Below are 14,290 nucleotides of genomic sequence, written 5' to 3'. Positions count from 1 at the left end.
CGAGATGGGTCTTGATATCATCACATGGTGTGGCTCCTCCCTGATGATGGTTGAGAGCCCAGGTTCTGGAGCCAGACAGTCTGCATTCAAATCCCAGCTCGACACCTAGCAACGTGACCTGGGCAAGTGATGCACGCAGACTGTGCCTCAGTTTCCCCACCTATAAGATGGGCGCAGTAAGAGTGCCTGCTCCACAGGGTTGTAGTGAGAATCAACTAAGCTACGTAAGCTCTGGGAACAGCTCCCTGGAACAGAGTGTGCTATATACATGTTAGCTATCATATCATCCTCATCGTAATCATCATGATTACCCCTGTTGTTGGTAGGGGTGAGTCCTCAGGCTCCAGATGATCCAGGGTCCTCTCTGGGACTCGAGGATGAGTTGGGGGTCAGTAGCCAGAAGGAACGGGCATGGTCAAAGCGCACATAGGCCAGCACCGGCTGAGTGCTTCCTGTGGACGCGGCACCCAGGGTGGAGCAAATGAAGGGGGGCAAGTTGGTGGGAATTGCTCGAAGGGCCAGGGCCATCTTTGAAAGCAAACCAGTGCCCTCAGCATCTCCCCAGCTACTGATTGGCCAGGGCCTTCTTTATCCAGCTGCAGTTTGAACGAGTCATCCCCTCTCTCCCATTCTTTTTCTTTTGGTATGGATTGGAGGCACCCCAGGGCACAGCAAGACCGTGGAGTCACTGGCCTCTTCCTGCCTCCAGCCTGTGAATTAAATGCCTTGCTTTCCAGCAGAGGAGGTGCTGGGGCTGAGAAAGGTGACATGACTTCCCCAGGGTCACAGGGCTGTTAAGCAGTTAAGCCAGCAAGTGACTTTGCCTCTCCGAGCCTCACCTTCCTTATCTGGAAAAGGAGGATGACGACAGTTTGCTGGTCACGAGGGTTCAATCGGATTACGAGTAGGACAGTACTTTGGAGACTCCGTGAGACAAGGCAGGGGGGTGTTGGATGGTGGGCAATGACACTTGTCCTTCCTCCCCGGCAGGGCTTGCCTACTGCAGACACCTGTCCACTGTGAGGACCCACCTGTCAGCCCTGGTCAATCACATGATCGTGTCCCCGGACTTGCCCTGCGATGCTGGACACGGGCTGACGGCCGAGATCTGGGAGCAGTACCTGCAGGACAGCACAGTAAGGCTTGGCCTGGCTCGGCCTGCCGTGGGGCAGAGACTTTGCGGGGACAGAGACTATGGGGGGACCTTTTATCATCTGAGGAATAGACCCAGCTGCGTGGGGACTCAGGTGTTGTGACATCCTTGGGTTCTCCATACACAAATTGAAGGTCCCCTCCTCGAGAGTTCCAACACCCACAGCCTGCTTCTGCCCATTGGGGTGAGGATCAGGGAGGGTGGAAAATACATATGTTTGCCTTGAAGGAGTAAAGAATGAGTCAGCCAGTAAGCATTTATTAAGCATCAGCTGTATGCTCGGTCCTGTATGATGTGCTGTGACTTCCCGGCCAGAAGAATTTACAGTCCAGTTGGCTACTTAGAATGATGAGAGTAGCTAAGTTAGAGGGAGGCAGCTGGACCAAGGAAACCCCACCACTACATGAAACCGTTTTCTCTCATCTTTGTCTTAGGGCTCGAGAATTCTACCATTAGCTATTTCGCCTGGAGATGGATTTCTAATGTTTTCTTATTAGAATACAAATATTCCTGGAAGGGAAATGTTTATGTGTGAAAAGAGTTTCATGGAGAAATAATTTGGGAAACAAGCTTAAACAGCTTTCTGTATCCTGCAGGACTTGTCAGAGCCTTGGCTATGCTTATGCTTGATATGCTTATCACGCTCAGGAAATTGGGGGAGTGTGGGAGAGCATATGGAACGTTCCTTCCAATGTATGTGGCCGCAGGGGCCTTCGTTGGAAAAGTACCACCTATGGTGGAAGGCAGAATCCACTCTAAGAAATACTGGTTTGCTGCCAAGTGCAGGCTCTCAGAGGAGATACCCATTTCCTCCACGCTGGGTAAATGCGGTGGCTCCGTCAGCTGCATCCCTCCTCCCTGGGGAGGGCCAAGCTGGTGAGCACCTGGCTCAGCCTGGCTTCCCCACGTTGGGGGAAGGTGCTATTCTGTGTATTAATCTGGGGATGCCAGGAGACTCAGTGGGAAAAACAAACTGATTCCCAAACCTGGACAAGCAGAAGGGTGGTTTTCTTTTTTTGCCGGAAATAGTTGTTTTTCTAAGTTACAGGAGGAATGCCTTCTTACTGTAACAATTCAAAGAATGCAGAACACAGGTGTACAGAATTTCTTTTAAGTTTTTAAATATCTCTCTGCTGCACCCCCCTAGTTCTGATCCCCTGAATTAATGAATAGTATCAGTTTGGTGTAGACCCTGTTATACATTTCCCATACTTATACATCCACAGATATGTCTATATAGATAAAACTGAAACTCATTTTTTTAATGAGGTAACATTATATTTTAAGTGACCAACTTACTTTTATATCAAAGGCATCTTTCAGATCTCTAAGTAAACTATTACACATTAGAACCTTAGCACCTTATATGTGGGTGGACCATAATTTAGTCAAATCTTCCTCTAATGATGGACATCTGGGCTGTTCCTTTTTCTTTTTTTAAAATTATTTCAAACAGTGCTGCAGTCAACATCTGTATAAGCATATACCTTTCTGTACTAGTTCTGTTATTTTGAGGGTAGAGTCCTAGAAATGTAACTGTTTGATGTCCATTTTAAATTTAAATAGATATGCCAGCTTACCTTTCTTGAAAGGTTATAGTGTTCATAATCCCTGGCAGTCTGTGAGAGTGAGTGCACATTTCCTGAGGAATTCGAAAGATTTATAGACTTCTGGGCTCCACTCCAGGGGCTCCAGCTTTACTGATTGAGCACCTCTAAGAGTGGAGCCCAAGAATTTATATTTTGAAAGTTCCCCTTCCCCAGGGAATTCCCTGGCAGTCCAGTGGTTAGGACTCCACGCTTTCACTGCCAAAGGCCCAGGTTCGATGCTTGGTCAGGGAACTAAGATCCCATGGGCTGCGCATTGCGGCCAAAAAAAAAAAAAAGTTCCCCAAATGCTCCTTGCAGTCTCCCCAGTTTGGGAGGCAGTATCCTAAGGACAAATTGGCTGAAACAATAAATAGTCAAAAATGAATATTTTTCATCTAGCACGCCTGCAACCCTTTCACAATCTGCTTGGTCGCATCGCTGTGTCAGGGTGGACTGGGCTGCAGTAACACGTAGTCCCCGCTGCTTTCGTTGCTTGACACCATAGAGGTGTATTTATTGCTCACTTAACAGTCCTGGGTGGGCATTCCTGGTGAGTGGGCATCTCTCCTCCCTCTAGAGGGTCAGGGATCTTTCAGTCTTGTGGCCCCACCATCCTCTGGGGCCTTGTGGTCATCTGCTTCCAGCCAGCAGAGGGGAAATGGAAAGTGTGAAGGGAGTACACGTACTTCTTCAAAGCCCTGGCTTGAAAATGGATTACATCACTTCCTCTTACATCCTTTTGGCCAGAACCCAGTCACATGGCCACACCTACCTGCAAGGGAGGCTGGGAAATGGAGTCCAGCTATGGACTCCAGGAGAAGAGAACACAGATTTTTGATGAAGCGTTCACAGCCTCAGCCCCAAATAGCTCCCTAGTTTTTATACAGCGTTGACAAGGCTGTCAATACAATATGAATAAAAATTCCTAACAGGAACAAAATGGCTGGTTTTGCCATTGTGGTTGGGTACATTTAAGACTAGTGTTAAAAAAAAAAAAAGACTAGTGTTAAGAAGTGAAACATGCTTTTAATTTTATAATGTGAAGTAAAGAGGTGGGAGGAAACAGGACCCTAGTGCCCTTCAGGGTAGCCTTCTGGCAGTCATTGGCACTTTTCACACACACACACACACACACACACACACACACACACACACATACAGATAGGACCCTCTGGTCCCCCAGTGCAACTGCTTGACAAATTGTATCTGCAAAGCCTTTGCCTGGAAATGAATTTTAAAAAAGAAAGAGGACAGATCTATTCCACGGTACAGCAAACAGTTGCTAAAGTCATTCCTGTGTGCACAAAAGCTATTAGTGTATGAAGAATCAGCTGGAAACGGCTCCTTTTCCGTTTAATTCGCTTTAAACAACTTTCTTAGTGCTGAGTCAAGATTAATAACTCCAAGATAATATTCCCCAATAAGCACAGTACACACAATTGACTAAAAATTAAGTAGAAACGTTAATTCATTATATTCTGACCTTTGGGTTTTGTTTTTGTTTTTTACAAAAATGGGTTCACCCTCGGCCTATTCTGCATCTTATTTTTTACACTTAACAATATACACTGAACGCCCTTTTATGTAGGTTCTCATAAATGCACCTGCTGCCCTGTTACTCTCCGTGTGGTATTCCCACGTAGGGATGCAGCATTCCCCCATTGGTGGGCAGTTATGGGGGTTCCTGGGGTTTTGCTTTATTGTATGATGCCACGATGGATATCTGGGCCCATGTGGCTTTGCTTTTTCACAGCATGATCACTGAGGGCTAAGTCTGAGAAGCGGGACTGCTGGGTCACAGAGTCCATCCCCTGGTTTCCTGTAGAGCAAATCCTTTGTTTCCCCACACCTACCACAGAGTTACCAGGAGCGGGAGCTGCTGCGTCTCATCTACTACGGGGGCATCCAGCCAGAGATCCGCAAAGCCGTGTGGCCCTTCCTCCTGGGCCACTACCAGTTTGGGATGACAGAAACAGAAAGGAAGGAGGTTGGTTACCCCTGATGGGCAGTGGGGTCTTTGGCAGCAAGAAGAGCCAGGTAATGTGGGGCTGGGGGAGCTCCGGTCCCATGGTGGACCAAGGTGGGGCAGGGAGATGTTGGGGAGTCAGGAAGCTTGGGGGCAGCACAGTCCGATAGAAACACAACAAACGCCACAGATGTAATTTTTTTGAATAACTTTTTTCATTTTGAGGTAGTGATAGATTCACATGCACTTGTAAGAAATAACGCAGCGATATCTCATCCTTTATCCAACTTCCCCCAGTGGTAACTTCTTGCAAAACTATAATATCACAGCCAGGGTATTGACATTGACATAGATATACTGGCAATGTATCAATCATTATTTTTACATTAAAGTCCATATTTTATTGCATTTTTTTTGTTGTTTATAATAAATATGTATATATTTTTAATTGAGAGATAGTTTATTTGCAATATTATACTAGTTTCAGGTGTTCAACATAGTGATTCAAAATTTTTATAGATTATACTCCATTTATAGTTATTATAAAATATTGGCCATATTCCCTGTGCTGTATAATATATCCTTATACATATGTGTGTGTGTGTGTATATATATATCTCAATCTTAATCAGGCTTCCCATTTTACTTGTACTCGTGTGTGTGTCTATTTAGTTCTCTACAATTTTATCACACGTGTGGGTTTGTGTATCACCACCACAGTCAACATACTGAACATTTCCAGTGCTACTAGGGTCCTCATGGCCTTTTATAGCCAAACCTACCTCCCTCCCACTCACTCCCATCCCTAACCCCTGGCAACCACTGAACTATTCTCTATTTCTGTAACTTTGTCATTTCAAGAATGTTGTAGGAATGGAATCATACAGTGTATAACCTTTGGGGATTGACTTTTTCCACTCAGTGTAAATCTGTAGCGATTCATCTAAGTTGCTGTGCGTATCAGTTCTTGATTCCTTTATACGGCTGAGTAGTGTTCCACAGTATGGATGCACCACAGTTTAACTCCACCTGTTGATGGATAGGCAGGTTGTTTCCAGTTTTTCAGTGATTACAAATAAAGCTGCAGTGAACCTTCATATACAGGTTTCCATGTGAGCATAAGGTGGAATAAATGCTCGAATGCAGTTGCTGGGCCCGATGGTAGTTCACACTTTGTTTTGTTTTATAAGAAACCACCAAACTTCTGCAGTGGCTGTACCATTTTATCTTCCCGCTAGCACTGTAGGAGTGATCCACACCTGCACCCTCACCAGTGTTATCACTAGTTTTTATGTTATCCACTTACAGGAATATGTACATGGTATTTCATTGTGGTTTTAATTTGCGTTTCCCAATTGACTAGTGATACTGAACATCTTTTCACGTGCTCACTTGCCATCTGTGAATCTTCAGTGAAATGTCAGATCATGGCTTCTGTTCATTTTCTTGTTGAATTGTTTCATTTTTTTATGGTTGAGTTTGGGAGTTCTTTTTATGCTCTAGATATTAATTCTTTGTCATATATGTCATTTGCAAATATATTCCCCCAGTCTGTACCTTGTCTTTTTGTCTTCTTAACAGGGTCTTTTGCAGAACAAATTTTTAGATTTTTGAGGAGGTTCAGTGTATCAATTTTCCCTCTGAGGGATTGTACTTCTGGTGTCAAGTCTAATAATTTTTTGCTTAGCCCCAAATCCTGAAGAGTTTTTCTCCTATTTTTTCCTAAAATGTCCATGATCCATTTTGAGTTCATTTTTGGATATGGTGTGTCATTTAAGTCAAGAGTTCTTGTTTGTTTGTTTGGTTTGGTTTGGTTTTTGCCTCTGGATGTCCAGTTGCTTCAGCACCATTTGTTGAAAATGCTATCCTTCCTCCATTGAACTGCTTCTGCACCTTTGTGAAAAATCATTTGGACGTACATTTGCAACAACATGGATGAACTTGGAGGGTATTATGCTTAGTGAAATGTCAGGCAGAGAAAGACCAATACTGTATGATATCACTTATACTTGGAATCTAAAAAATAAAGCAAACTAGTGAATGGAACAAAAAAGAAAGAGACTCACAGATATAGGGAACAAACTAGTTGTTACCAGTGGGAAGAGGGAAGAGGGGAGGGGCAAGATAGAGGTGGGGATTAAGAGGTACAAACTACTATGTATAAAATAAATAAGCTACAAGGATATATTGTACAGCACGGGGAATACAGCCAATATTTTATAATAACTATGAATGGAGTATAACCTTTAAAAACTGTGAATCACTGTGTTGTACACCTGAAACTTACATAATATTATGAATCAACTATACCTCAATTTAAAAAAAAGTGAAGGAGAAAAAATCAGCGGGGCTTATAGAGTGGCGTCTATTTCTGGATTCTCTATTCTGTGCCTTTGATCTAATTCCACACTATAATTAGTAATCTTCAGGTAATACCATACTGTCTTCATTACTGTAGCACATATGGAATTTTAAATGTTTTAGTAGTTACATTTTAAAAAGTAAAAAGAAACAGACACAATTAATATTTTTAAAGTTTTAATTTTAACATAATTTTAAGTTCATGCCAAGTTGCAAAAGTTGTGATGCAGAGGTCCTAGGTACCCATCACGCCGCTTCCCCCAATGGAAACATCTTATAGAACTATTATATATAGTGTATTATCAAAACCAGCATATCAAGGAAATTCCCTGGCGGTCCAGCGGTAAGGACTCGGCACTCTCACTGCTGGGGCCCTGGGTTCGATCCCTGGTCAGGGAACCGAGATCCCAAAGGCCTCGCAACCAAAAAAACCCCCAAAAACAAAAAAATAGAACATTAACATTGGTACAGTACAACCTAGGATTTCATTAGTTTTTGCATCCGCTCCTCTGTGTGTGTGTGTGTGTGTGGTTCTATGTCATTTTATCAGGGTGAAATTAATTTTAATAACATATTTTATTTAGCCCAGTATATCCAATATATTACCATTTCAGCATGTACTCAATATAAAAATTATTAGTGAGATATTTTACATTCTTTTATTCATAATGAGTTTTCAAAACCCACTGATACTTTACACTCCATGTCTGTGTACCATCTGTGCTACGATTTACTAAGTATTTGTCTCTGAATTGATTCACTTAAAAATTTATATAACTTACTTAAAAAGGCATTTTATAGCCCTGCCATCAATGGAAAACCAATATGACTTGCCAAAAGAGAAGGAAACTCCAAAAATAAATAGAATGTGACAAAATGAAATAATTCAGTTCTACCTAGATGTCACAGGCTGCCTGAGGCCTCTCTCTCTTTGTTTAGAAGGGAGATTATAAGGTATTAAGGATGGATTAAAGACACGGTAGTGCCAGACTGGCCTTCCTCATAATCAGAAAAGTTGAATATGGAGACTTTCTCACACTGTGGTTCCATATGCTGAGGCTGTGCCACGAACTGTCGAAAATGATCTCAGGACCAGCATGAGGATTCCGGTGTGGCAGGCCCCGTGCTCGGGACTGGGAACCCAGAGGTGCATTAGATAAGGCCTTTGCCAGTTTAGGGGGGTTCATGCAAAATCAGATGGAGGCAAACTCAGGGGCTTTAAGAGCACAGAGGAGGCACCTCCACCGGGCAGAAGCCTACCTGAATTCTTTGAATTTGCTTTCCAGGCGAGGAGACTGAGGAAGGGCTTCTAGGAAGAGAGACTCCTGCATGATGCGATGTGTGTGTGTCTGTGTGCATTTGTGTGGGGAGGGGCGGAAGGGCGTGCGGATGTGGGTAGCTGGGACGTAAAGGACGAGGTGGGTGGGGGAAGCAGTGAGAAGCAGGGCTGGAGAGGAAACAGGAGGAAGACTGCCGAGTGGGAGATGGACAGGAGGGGCCAGGCTGGGACAAGCAGGCACCAGGAAGGAAGGTCATCTGGGTGAGGGGTCCTGGAAGCCTAGCCTAGGATGGCAGTGGGAACAGGGAAGTGGGCTTGGCTGAGTCTTCGGGATGTCAGTGGGAGGGAGCTGCCCATGACAGGCTTGGGCAGGGTGGACCCAGAGCCTCTCTCTGGAAGCCCTGACTAGCTAAAGGACGCCCGCTCCTCCTATCCCTGGCATGGGGCAGGCTCCCTGCCCTCCCTCTTCTCCTTCCTGCCCCCTCACACCCTTTCGTCAGCTTGTCTGCCCCACTTGTGCCCAGAGGTCTGGCAGATACAGAACCTCAGTTACCTGGGCTGTGCAACACAGAAATGAAGTAAGCTCCGATCTTCTCTGCTGAAATCTCACAAGGGAAACACTAAAAACCTGTGGCCCTTCTCTAAAGCCATTGCTGTAAGTAAAGGAAAGGGTCACTTTTATTCATCTTTGTGTTCTCAGCACCTACCCCCATGCTGGGCACCTGGGAGGCCCCTGGTAAGTGCATTGAGTGACTGGAGGAATGGACAAATGAGGCATCTTGCTCATCTTATGTTTCGTATGCCTAGGTTGGTGCCTAGCACATAGTAGGTACTTATCAACTTAGATGAACAAGTGAATGAATGAATGAATGAATGAAGTAGGAAAAAGGAAAAGAAGGTAATAAAGAAGGAAAGAAACAGTCTGCTCACTTTAGTATCCCCAAGGCTTAGTATACTGCCTGGCACAGAGTAGGTTGTCAACAAATATTTGAATAAGTGTATGAATGAATGAATGAATAAAAGAAGGAAGATAGGAAGGAAGGAGGGAAAAATGGAAAGAAAGAAGTTGCCTTGCTCACTTTTGTGTATCCCCAGGGCCTAGCCAGTGCCTGGCACATAGTAGGTGTTCAGTTAACATCTGTTGGATGTTAACTCCATGAATGTTGTATGGGTGTTTCTAGGGCTCAGGGTCCCAGGTCAGAGCCACCATCTTCTGGGTTGGGTTGGTTGTCCCCTGGGATCCCACCATTCCAGGTGACCGTGCATCTGCCTTGGCAGGTGGACGAGCAGATGCATGCCTGCTATGCGCAGACCATGTCCGAGTGGCTGGGCTGTGAAGCGATTGTGCGGCAGAGGGAGCGGGAATCCCACGCGGCCGCCCTGGCCAAGTGCTCTTCGGGGGCCAGCCTGGACAGCCACCTGCACCGGATGATGCACCGGGACTCCACCATCAGCAATGAGGTGATGGGTGGCTCCCCTCAGGGAGCCGGGGGTAGGGCTCTGCTCCATCAGGCTGTTGTAGGAAGGGTGAGGGCTGGGTGTTTGGGGCCTTGGGACAGAGTCCCACCCCTGGCTTTTAGGTGGAAGGTGACTTTGGAGTCAGACAGACCTGACTTCAAACTCCAGCCCCTTCATTTCTTAGCTCTGGGGCTCAGACAAGCACCTTTACTTCTGGGCCTCAGTTTCCTCATCTATGAAATGGGAATGATCATTTGTATAGGGGAGATTTGTGTACAACTCAAACAAGCTTGCATATATAAAGTGCCCAGCACAGTGTTAGACTTTCATTTGTTCAGCAAATGCTGTTGAGTACCTACTACGTGCCAGGTACTGTCAGGAATGTTCTGGAATGTCAAGAATGCTCCAGTGACCAGGTCAGACATATCTGTCCTGATAGAATCTCCAGTTTAGCATCCCAAAGCAGGGGGTGAAAAGAAAGTCAGTTCCCTTCACCAGTGGTAAATCCATCATCAATTGCCACACTAATACTGTGTCACAAACAACCCCCCAAAGCCAATGATGTCCAACAGTAAACATGCGTTTTTTACTCATGAGTCTGTGGATCAGCCGGGCAGTTCTGCTCAGCTAAAAGGTTTGTTGATCTTCGTTGGCCTCTCACATATCTGGGGTGACTCGGCCCTGCTTCTCACGTCTCATCCTCCAGCAGGCTAGCCTGGCCATGTTCTTGCAGTGAAAGCAGATCTTAAAGAGAGAAAGCAGAAATGCACAAGCATTTTTTGTGTGTTTGCCCTGTCAGGTTTGCTAACACCCCACTGGCCAAAGCAGGTCACTTGGCCAAGCTTAGCATCAGGATAGACAGAAACTAGAAGTTTTAGGGCAAAAAGCACATATACAGGGAAGGAGTAGAACATAGACATGCATACAACCAGTCCTTTGAGTTGAACTAAAATATTAGTTGGAAGTCTCAAGTGCAGAGCAGTTAAAGGTGGGGTTCTCTGGTTGTGGGTGGGAGGTGGAGGTCCAGTGGCTGCTATGGCCTCCGAGGAGGCTCCAGGGAGTAGGGAGTGAGCCGCCGCCCCACTTTTATTTGATAGGTAGGAAGCTGAGGCCCTGAGAAGGGACTTGCCTGAGTCAGGGGTAGAGATAAGACCACACTTACTGACTTCCAGCTCAGCAGCCCCTCCTGAGCTCAATGTGGGGACCCTGAGCCCGGATGCAGCCTCACCCACACTCCATCCTACCCCTTTTTCTCTCAGTCCTCCCAGAGCTGCAGTTCGGGCCGCCAGAACATCCGCCTGCAGAGCGACTCCAGCAGCAGCACACAGGTGACCTCCCGGAGGCCCCGCCCCTCCCCACCCATCCCCCTCCCTCCAACCTGGAATAACGGGACTGGAGGTCCCTCATATACAGGTCACTCATGGTTGATCTGTTTTAGCTTTTTATGCTAGCATTAAAAATTGAAGTTTTACCTACACGAGTAATACATGAATCTCTTTTGCCTGTTAAAAAAATAAAAATATTACAGAGAAAACTAAATTTGGCTTTGACCATCCCTAATCCCCACATGCCCTTCCTAGAAATAACATTGCTATCTTCAATTTGCTGTGTATCCTTCCAGACCCTTCTGTATGCCTTTACATACACAGAAATACATAGACAGTATGTAATATATTGCGATGTTTAGTAATCTTTTAAAATTTCTAAATAAATACCATCAGATGTATTGTTCAACAGCCTTTCATTTCATTCAGGGCAAAGAAATGTTAACACATTCTCACTCAATATTAAAGAAAAAAACAGTGAAAAATTGTGCAAAGTATGTCACCTTTTGCATAAACAGAGGAAATATTAATATATGTATGTATTTGCATCTATTTTCTAAAATGATGGAAGGATAAACCAGAAACTGAACAAATGGTTACTTAAGTGGGGTGAGGGGCACAGGGAAAGAAGCTACATTTCCCTGAATGTACTTTGTTTTCTAGTTTTGACTTTGGAGTTAGGTAAGGTAACTCCAAAAGCAATTTAATCGAAAAGAAATCTTTTTAAAACCAGAAGCACATGAAATTAACAGTAAATCAAGTTGGTGACATAACCACACAGAAGAAATATTTCAAGTGATCTTGGGACATGATCTTATACAGTCTGCCTTGATGGGATATGGCCTAAAGACACAAAGAACCACAAATAAATCTTAGATATGTGTCCTGGAGACTTTTCCATAATACTTCATATACATCTAACTAATTTTGAAAATTGATCCATAATAGTCCACCACATGGATGCTTTTTTAGCCTGTTCCTTATGTGGTTAACTAATTTTTTTACTTAAAAAAATTATGTGCACATAATTTTGTATGATAAAAGATATTCATCCTCAGAGTCAACTGCAGTGCTTCCTTGTTTCTTTCTGGATTATTCTATGCTTATGTGTGCATATGGAGCAATTTTTTATTTTCTACACATGGGAGCATATATTACACCTTGTTCTGCCTCAGTCTTTTTACTGACTGTGTAGTGTTCCCCTGCAGGCATGTTCCGTATTTGAACCAGTCCCCTGTGGATGGATATTCAGGCTGCTGCTGGAAGTAGCACCACAATAGACATCCTAGTCCATCTGTCTTTGTGCACCTGGTCTGCAGGTCTTCGAGTCTGTGGACGAGGTGGAGCAGGTGGAGGCAGAATGCAGGTTGGAGGAGAAGCAGCCCAAGATCCCCAACGGGAACCTGGTGAATGGCACCTGTTCCCCAGACTCCGGCCACCCTTCCTCCCACAACTTCTCCTCGGGCCTCTCGGAGCACTCAGAACCCAGCCTGAGCACGGAGGACAGCGTCATGGACGCCCAGCGCCCTGCCCCACTGGTGATTCGACACAGGGACAGCGGTGTGGATGACGGGCAGAGCAGCGAGGCCACCACTTCCCGGGACGAGGCCCCCCGTGAGGAGCTGGCTGTGCAGGACAGCCTGGAGAGCGACCTCCTGGCCAACGGGAGCATGGACGAGTTCGTGTCCATCACTGGCAGTATGGATGTAGCTCTGCCCGAAAGGGAGGGCCCTGCGATGGAGGGCTGGAGGGGCATCGAGGTGGGGAAGCAGAGCCAGGTGGGCAGTGAGGACGACCTCTCAGAGGAGCCCGAGATGGAAAGCCTCTTCCCCGTGCTTGCTTCTCTGGCCGTGACCACTTCTGCCAACAACGAGGCATCCCCTGTGTCTTCTAGTGGCGTCACCTACTCTGTAAGTCACCAGGATTCTCCTCCACTCAATTTTCTGCAGCCTCAGGAGGGTGGGAGTGTCCCACAAACCTCAGTTATCCAGAACAACCTCTGGTTCATTGCCTTTTCCCATCACGGAGGGTTCACTGTAGAAACCCATTTGGGAGAGAAGATAATATAATACTTAAAGAACACAGGCTTTGCAGACAAACAGTGCTGGGTTCAGATCCCAGCTTAGGTCCATCGCTTTATCTTTCTGAGCCTCAGTTTCCCTATCTATCTCATACCTTCCTCCCTGAGTTGTTTTCAGAATTAGTGAGTCAAGTCCTCTGTGCTCAGCCCATAGCGATCAATAGCAACCTTGATGGTGAGCATCCTGATTTACACTCAGGTCCAATATCTTTTAAATATTTTACTTTCTTGCCAAAAAGCCCAAAGCAAAGGACATCAACTGAAAGGGAGGTTTTTCTGGGCCAGGTGTTGTATATCCATTTTCTTTTGTTTGTTTTTTGCGGTATGCGGGCCTCTCACCTCTGTGCCCCCTCCGTTGCGGAGCACAGGCTCCAGTCGCGCAGGCTCAGCGGCCATGGCTCACGGGCCCAGCCGCTCCGTGGCATGTGGGATCTTCCCGGACTGGGGCACGAACCCGTGTCCCCTGCATCGGCAGGCAGACTCTCAACCACTGCACCACCAGGGAAGCCCTATCCATTTTCTTTTAAAGGACTTTTTATATCTATCACAAAGAGTCAAACAGTCAGACAAGGCTGGATCCAAAAACTGGAAGTTGTCTGCCCCACCTCTGCCCATTAGGCTCTCCCCAGAGGCAGTAGTAGTTACTTATTCTGCCCCAATTATCTGGTGTTTACCCTCATGTCTGTAAATAATACACTTGTATTGCTACTTACTGATCTTTTTTTGTTTTTCTTCAGTTTTTGACATCTATTGACTTCCCACTGTGGAGGAAGAGGATTCAGTCTTCTTCCTTACCCCCCGCTGCCCCCTCACCACACGAGTGAAACCGTCCCACAGTCCCCACCCATTCACTATGGTCATAGTAATTTTAGTTAAATGACTGTTCGGTGGTTATATTATTATAAGAATTTAATGCATAATCCATGTAGTAACCTGTATATGTTTTTTCTTTCCTGCAAAAAATTTTGTTTTTCCTAGAAGTATTTTCATTTCTTCGTTTGCTTTTTATTAGTTTGCTACATATATATTGTAGCATATATATACATATATATATCAATCTTACTTTTTTCATCTATAAA

At 45.3% G+C, this 14,290-nt stretch overlaps 1 protein-coding gene across 4 annotated transcripts in view; it reads left to right on the top strand.

The window, feature by feature from the left end:
* SGSM1 (small G protein signaling modulator 1) overlaps positions 1 to 14,290 on the top strand; it is an 82,683-nt gene that overhangs the window by 53,962 nt on the left and 14,431 nt on the right. For all 4 annotated transcript variants that reach the window (XM_029227668.1, XM_029227652.1, XM_029227643.1 and 1 more), the window contains 5 exons: positions 991 to 1,136; positions 4,601 to 4,729; positions 9,627 to 9,809; positions 11,066 to 11,134; positions 12,451 to 13,041. In XM_029227668.1, the coding sequence (XP_029083501.1) occupies positions 991 to 1,136; positions 4,601 to 4,729; positions 9,627 to 9,809; positions 11,066 to 11,134; positions 12,451 to 13,041 (1,118 nt within the window). The remainder of the gene's footprint in view (positions 1 to 990; positions 1,137 to 4,600; positions 4,730 to 9,626; positions 9,810 to 11,065; positions 11,135 to 12,450; positions 13,042 to 14,290) is intronic.

The sequence above is a fragment of the Monodon monoceros genome, unplaced genomic scaffold (assembly GCF_005190385.1).
Source record: "Monodon monoceros isolate NGI ecotype Baffin Bay Population unplaced genomic scaffold, NGI_Narwhal_1 Super_Scaffold_1, whole genome shotgun sequence".
NCBI lineage: Eukaryota > Metazoa > Chordata > Mammalia > Artiodactyla > Monodontidae > Monodon > Monodon monoceros.
This window is presented reverse-complemented; position numbering and strand designations above follow the sequence as displayed.